The sequence below is a fragment of the Camarhynchus parvulus genome, unplaced genomic scaffold (assembly GCF_901933205.1).
Source record: "Camarhynchus parvulus unplaced genomic scaffold, STF_HiC, whole genome shotgun sequence".
Classification (NCBI taxonomy): domain Eukaryota; kingdom Metazoa; phylum Chordata; class Aves; order Passeriformes; family Thraupidae; genus Camarhynchus; species Camarhynchus parvulus.
This window is the reverse complement of record NW_022148606.1, coordinates 6,350-13,551: the sequence shown is the minus strand read 5'-3', so window position 1 is coordinate 13,551 and position 7,202 is coordinate 6,350. Positions and strand designations below refer to the sequence as shown.

The following is a 7,202-nucleotide window of genomic DNA, read 5'->3' as shown; positions in this document are numbered from 1 at the left end:
TGACCCCAGTTCAATCCCATTATCCCATCCCAGTGTGTCCCAGTGCCGTCCCAGTGTCCCGGCCGGTGTCCTCGGTGTCATCGATGTCCCCAGTGCCATCCCCGGTGTCCCATTATCCCATCCCAGTCCATCCCAGTGCTCCCAGTGACCCCAGTTCAATCCCATTCCCATCCCTGTCCATCCCAGTGCTCCCAGTGACCCCAGTTCAATCCCATTCTCATCTCAGTGCTCCCAGTCCGTCCCAGTGTCCCATTATCCCATCCCAGTGTCCCCATTCCCATCCCAGTCCCTCCCAGTGCCCCCAGTTCAATCCCATTCCCATCCCTGTCCATCCCAGTGCTCCCAGTCCATCCCAGTTCAATCCCATTATCCCGTCCCAGTTCCATCCCAGTGTCCCCATTCCCATCCCAGTGCGTCCCGGTGCCATCCCCGTGTCCCGGCCGGTGTCCCCAGTGCCATCCCTGGTGTCCCATTATCCCATCCCAGTGCTCCCAGTCCATCCCAGTTCAATCCCATTGCCCCCAGCTCAATCCCAGTATCCCATTCCCATCCCAGTGCGTCCCGGTGCCATCCCCGTGTCCCGGCCGGTGTCCCCGGTGTCCCCGGTGCCATCCCTGGTGTCCCGGCCGGTGTCCTCGGTGTCCTCAGTGTCCCCAGCCGGGTCCCCCCGTGCGCTGCAGACGCTGCGGCCCCAGTGCTCCCAGTGCTCCCAGTGACCCCAGTTCGATCCCATTGCCCCCAGCTCAATCCCATTATCCCATCCCAGTGCGTCCCAGTGCCGTCCCCGTGTCCCGGCCGGTGTCCCCGGTGTCCCCGGTGCCATCCCTGGTGTCCCGGGTGTCCTCGGTGTCCCCGGTGTCCTCGGTGTCCTCGGTGTCCCCGGTGTCCCGGTGTCCCCGGCCGGGTCCCCCCGTGCGCTGCAGACGCTGCGGGTGACGCAGGAGCGGCCGCAGGTGCTGCACCTGCAGCTGCACCGGCCCAGCAAGCGCAACGCGCTCAACCTGCAGTGCTGGAGGTGCGGGGGCTGGGGGGACTGGGGGGGGCTGGGGGGCACTGGGAGGGACTGGGATGGACTGGGGGGGACTGGGAGGGACTGGGGAGCCCTGGGATGGGAATGGGAGGGACTGGGATGGGTTAAAGGGGCACTGGAGGGACTGGGATGGACTGGGGGGGATTAAATGGGGACTGGGAGGGACTGGGAGGCACTGGGGAGCACTGGGATGGGATTGGGATGGGTTAAAGGGGGACTGGGGAGTACTGGGATGGACTGGGATGGGTTAAATGGGGACTGGGAGGGACTGGGAGGGACTGGGAGGGGGTTAAAGGGGAACTGGGAGGGACTGGGATGGACTGGGGGGGATTAAATGGGGACTGGGAGGGACTGGGAGGGACTGGGATGGACTGGGGAGCACTGGGATGGACTGGGATGGGTTAAATGGGGACTGGGGGGCATTGGGATGGACTGGGACACACCGGGACACACCAATGCTCTGTACTGGTCTTTAGTGGTTTGTACTGGTGCAGGGAGCTGGTTTATACTGGTCCGTACTGGTTTGTACTGTTCTGTACGGGTTTTTACTGGCCTGTACTGGTCCGTACTGGTTTGTACTGGTGTGACTGGTGCAGGGAGCTGGTGCACACTGGTCCGTACTGGTCCGTACTGGTCCATACTGGTCCATACTGGTCCATACTGGTGCACACTGGTCCGTACTGGTCCATACTGGTCCGTACTGGTCCGTACTGGTCCGTACTGGTGTGTGCTGGCGCAGGGAGCTGGTGCAGGCGTTCCAGGACATCTCTGAGGACCCCTCGCCGCCGCCGCCGCTCCGGGGCGGCAGCCTTCACCGCCGGTGGGCCGGGGGGGCCGGGGCCGGGGGGGCCGGGGGGGCCGGGGGGGTTCTGGGGGGTCCTGGGGGTTCTGGGGGGTTCTGGGGGTCCTGGGGGTTCTGGGGGGGTCCTGGGGGTCCTGGGGGTCCTGGGGGTCTCTGTGACCCCTGTGCCCCCCAAGGGATCGACCTGGCCGACCTGGGCTCGGTGCTGGCGCAGCTGCCGCAGGAGGACGCCGCCCGCCGGGCCTGGGCGCTGCGCCGGCGCATCCTGGAGCTGCAGGAGAGCTTCTGGTCATGGAGAAGGTGCGGCCGGGCCGGGCACCCCCGGAGCGCGGGGGGACCCACAGAACGTTCCCTGGCACCCCATAACGGGTGTGACCCCACAGAACGTTCCCTGGCACCCCACAACCGGTGTGACCCCACAGAACGTTCCCTGGCACCCCATAACGGGTGGGACCCCGCACCTCTGGGCTGAAACCCCAAATAAACCTGGGCTGACCCCACAAACCCATCCTGACCCTACAAACCTGGGCTGACCCCACAAACCTGGGCTGACCCCACAAACCCATCCTGACCCCACAAACCCATCCTGACCCCACAAACCTGGGCTGACCCCACAAACCCATCCTGACCCTACAAACCCATCCTGACCCCACAAACCTGGGCTGAAACCCCAAATAAACCTGGGCTGACCCCACAAACCTGGGCTGACCCCACAAAACCGGCTTGATGCCCCAAAATCTGCCCTGAGCCTGTAAAAAACTGCTGACCCCACAAACCCCCCTGCAGTGCCCAAAACATTCCCTGACCCCACAAACCCGGCCTGACCCCATAAAACCTGGCCTGACACCCCAGAACGTTCCCTGACCCCACAAACCTGGCCTGACCCCACAAAATCCCCCCACAATGCCCCAAACCCCTCCTGACCCCACGACAACCCCGCAGTGCCCCAAACCCGTGATCGCCGCCGTGCACGGGCCCTGCATCGGAGCCGGTGAGAGAGCGGGGCCGGGGTGGCAATGGGGTGGGAATGGGGTCGGGGTTTGGGATGGGATTGGGGTTTGGGGTCAAGGCTGGGGTCGGGATTGGGGTCGGGGTCAGGGTTGGGGTTGGGGTCGGGGTTTGGGATGGGATTGGGGTCGGGATTGGGGTTGGGGTCAGGGGTGGGGTCAGGATTGGTTTGGGATTGGGGTCGGGGTTTGGGATGGGATTGGGGTTTGGGGTCAAGGCTGGGGTCGGGATTGGGGTCGGGGTCAAGGTTGGGGTCAGGGTTGGTTTGGGATTGGGGTCAGGGTTGGGGTCAGGTTTGGGGTTGGGATTGGAGCTGGGGTCAGGGTTTGGGATCAGGATTGGTTTGGGATTGGGGTTGGATCTTGGGATGGGATTGGGGTTTGGGGTCAGGATTGGGGTCAGGATTTGGTTTGGGATGGGATTGAGGTCAGGGTGGAGGTTGGGGCCGGGATTGGGGTTTGGAATGTGGGGGTGGATGAGGATGATGAGGATGAAGATCGGGGTGAAGATGAGGATGGGATAAAATGGGAACAGGATGGTGATGATGATGATGATGATGAAGATGAAGAGGGTGAGGGTGGGATGAGGATGAGGGTGAGATGATGAGGATGACGGTGATGATGAGGATGGAGATGATGAAGACAATGAGGATGGGACGAGGATGATGATGATGATGATGGGATGGAATGATGATAATGATGGTGAAGATGAGGATGGGATGGGACGATGATGAGGATGATGGAGGCACTGAGGATGATGATGGGGATGAGATGACGATGACGATGATGATGAAGGCTGTCCCCCCCCAGGTGTGGATCTGATCTCGGCCTGTGACATTCGCTTCTGCTCCCAGGACGCCTCGTTCCAGGTCAAGGTGGGACCCCCTGGATGTCCCCAGTGTCCCCCCAATGTCCCCCCAATGTCCCCAATGTCCCCCAATGTCCCTCAGTGTCCCCAGTGTCCCCAATGTCCCCAGTGTCCCCCAATGTCCCCAGTGTCCCCAGTGTCCCCAGTGTCCCCCAATGTCCCCAGTGTCCCCAGTGTCCCCAGTGTCCCCCAGTGTCCCTGCTGTCCCCAGTGTCCCCAGTGTCCCCAGTGTCCCCAGTGTCCCCCAATGTCCCCAGTGTCCCCAGTGTCCCCAGTGTCCCCAGTGTCCCTGCTGTCCCCACAGGAGGTGGACATGGGGCTGGCGGCAGACGTGGGGACCCTGCAGCGCCTCCCCAAAATCGTGGGGAGCCAGAGGTGGGTGAGGGGCACCCCTGTGACCCCCCAGTGTCCCCAGCACTGTCCCCAGTGATGTCCCCAATGTCCCCAACGATGTCCCCAGTGTCCCCAATGTCCCTGGGTGCATTTTGGGTGCATTTTGGGCAGATTGTGGGGTGGATTGAATGATGTCCCCAGTGTCCCCAGTGTCCCCAGTGATGTCCCAGATGTCCCTGGGTGGATTTTGGGCAGATTTTGGGGTGGATTGAATGATGTCCCCTGTGTCCCCAGTGTCCCCAATGTCCCCAGTGTCCCCAGTGTCCCCAATGTCCCCAATGTCCCCAGTGTCCCCAGTGTCCCCAGTGTCCCTGGGTGGATTTTGGGTGGATTTTGGGGTGGATTGAATGATGTCCCCAGTGTCCCCAATGTCCCTGGGTGGATTTTGGGCAGATTTTGGGGTGGATTGAACGATGTCCCCAATGTCCCCAGTGTCCCCAGTGTCCCCAATGTCCCCAATGTCCCCAATGTCCCCAGCCTGGTGAACGAGCTGGCGCTCACCGCCCGCGTCATGAGAGCCCCCGAGGCGCTGAGCTGCGGCCTCGTCAGGTGGGGGCACAAACCCGGGGGGTTCGGGGGGATTCGGGGGGTTTGGGGGGGATTTTTGTGAATTTTGGGGGGATTCTGGGGAGATTTCGTTGGATTTTGGGGTGGATTTTGGTAAATTTTGGGTGAATTTACCCCCATAATTGGCCCCAAATTTTGGCGAGTCTGGGGTCAGTTTTGGGGGCATTTGGGTGGATTTGGATTTTTGGTGAATTCCGTGTAAATTGTGGGTGAATTCTGGGGGGATTTGGTGGATTTTGGGGTGGATTTTGGGATCTATTGGGCGGATATTTTGGGTGGGTTTGGGTGTATTTTGGGGTGGATATTTTGGGGTACATTTTTGGTATATTTTGGTGTATTTTGGGGTGGATATTTTGGTGTATTTTGGGGTGTATTTTGGGGTACATTTTGGGTATATTTTGGTGTATTTTGGGTATATTTTGGTGCATTTTGGGGTGTATTTTGGTGTATTTTGGTGTATTTTGGGGTGTATTTTGGTGTATTTTGGGGTGTATTTTGGGGTACATTTTGGGTATATTTTGGTGTATTTTGGGGTGTATTTTGGGTGTATTTTGGTGTATTTTGGGGTGTATTTTGGGGTACATTTTGGGTATATTTTGGTGTATTTTGGTGTATTTTGGTGTGTATTTTGGGGTGGATATTTTGGTGTATTTTGGGGTGTATTTTGGGGTACATTTTGGGTATATTTTGGTGTATTTTGGTGTATTTTGGGGTGTATTTTGGGGTGTATTTTGGTGTATTTTGGTGCATTTTGGTGTGTATTTTGGGGTGTATTTTGGGGTGTATTTTGGTGTATTTTGGTGTATTTTGGGGTGTATTTTGGGGTGTATTTTGGTGTATTTTGGGGTGTATTTTGGGGTGTATTTTGGTGTATTTTGGTGTATTTTGGTGTGTATTTTGGGGTGTATTTTGGGGTGTATTTTGGTGTATTTTGGTGCATTTTGGGGTGTATTTTGGTTTATTTTGGGGTGTATTTTGGGGTACATTTTGGGTGTATTTTGGTGCATTTTGGTGTGTATTTTGGGGTGGATATTTTGGTGTATTTTGGGGTGTATTTTGGTGTATTTTGGTGTATTTTGGGGTGTATTTTGGGGTACATTTTGGGTGTATTTTGGTGCATTTTGGGGCTCATTTGGGGTTCCTGTGCCCCCAGCCGGGTGCTGCCCGACAAGGAGACGCTGCTGGACGTGCGCTGGGCGTGGCCTCGGCCATCGCCGCCCGCAGCCCCGTGGCCGTGCAGGGCACGAAAATCAACCTGGTGTACGCTCGGGACCGGCCGGTCAGCGAGGGGCTGCAGCACGCTGGTGCGTGGCACCCCAAAATCAGTGAAACCTCCCCAAAATCAGTGACACCTCCCCAAAATCCCTGTCATCACCCCAAAATCAACCTGGTGTACGCTGCGGGACCGGCCGGTCAGCGAGGGGCTGCAGCACGCGGTGTGTGTCACCCCAAAATCCCTGTGATCACCCCAAGATCAGTGTCACCCCCAGGACAGGGACACCTCCGCAGAATCAGTGTCACCACCCCTCACATCCTGCCCGTCACATCTCCATGTCCCCAATGTCCCCATGGCTGTCCTGATGTCCCCAATGTCCCCAGGCCACCTGGAACATGGCCATGCTGCAGACAGATGACATCCCCAATGTCCCCAGTGTCCCCAATGTCCCCATTAATGTCCCCAATGTCCCCAATGTCCCCAGTGTCCCCATGTCCCTGTCACTGTCCCCATGTCCCCAATGTCCCCAGTGATGTCCCCAATGTCCCCAGGCCACCTGGAACATGGCCATGCTGCAGACCGAGGACATCCCCAAGTCGGTGCAGGCGGCGCTGGACAAGAAGGGACCCGAGGACGTCCCGTTCGCCAAGCTCTGATGTCACCTCAGTGTCACCTCAGTGCCACCAGTGCCACCAGTGTCCCCCATGTCCCGTTCGCCAAGCTCTGATGTCACCTCAGTGTCCCCAATGTCCCCAGCATCCCCAGTGTCCCCTTCTCCCCCCACCCCGCTGTCCCCTCGGTGTCCCCAACGTCCCCGGGGCCACCTCAGTGTCCCCAATAAATCCCGTTGTCCCCACAGGTCCTGGGCCTGTCCCTGAGTGTCCCCCAGGTGCCACCAGGGGGTTCCTCTGTCCCCGAGGTGCCACCCGGCTCTGGGGGACATTCCCAAAGACCTCGGGGTTTTGGGGAGTTTTTGGGGATTTTTGGGGTTTTTTTGGGGGGGTTTTGGAGGTTTGGGGGTTGGGTTTTTTTGGGGGGGAGGGGTTTTGGGTTCCTTGGGGGGCTTTTTTGGGGTTTTTTTGGGTTTTTGGGTTTTTTGAGGGATTTGGGGAGGTTTGGGTTCTTTGTTTTGTTTTTTTTGGGGTTTTTTTGGGTTTTTTGAGGGATTTGGGGAGGTTTGGGTTCTTTGTTTTGTTTTTTGGGGTTTTTTGGGTTTTTGGCAGGGGATTAGGTTTTTTGGGGTTTTTTTTTGGGTTTTGGGGTTTTTTGGGATTTTTGGGGGGGGTTGGTTTTTTTTTGGGTGGGGTTGGAGGCTTTTT

General features: G+C 58.2%; 1 protein-coding gene across 1 annotated transcript; it reads left to right on the top strand.

Annotated features, from left to right (window-relative positions):
- Positions 1-845: 845 nt before the first annotated feature.
- On the top strand, positions 846-6,845 carry ECH1 (enoyl-CoA hydratase 1; the record flags this gene model as incomplete). Its single annotated transcript, XM_030970698.1, is given in 12 exon segments — positions 846-1,015; positions 1,770-1,838; positions 1,840-1,850; positions 2,009-2,116; positions 2,119-2,132; positions 2,775-2,823; positions 3,650-3,714; positions 4,012-4,082; positions 4,578-4,649; positions 5,821-5,852; positions 5,855-5,969; positions 6,434-6,845. Coding segments are annotated over 12 exon segments (882 nt in total), but the record flags the coding sequence as incomplete, so codon positions are not given.
- Positions 6,846-7,202: the final 357 nt, after the last annotated feature.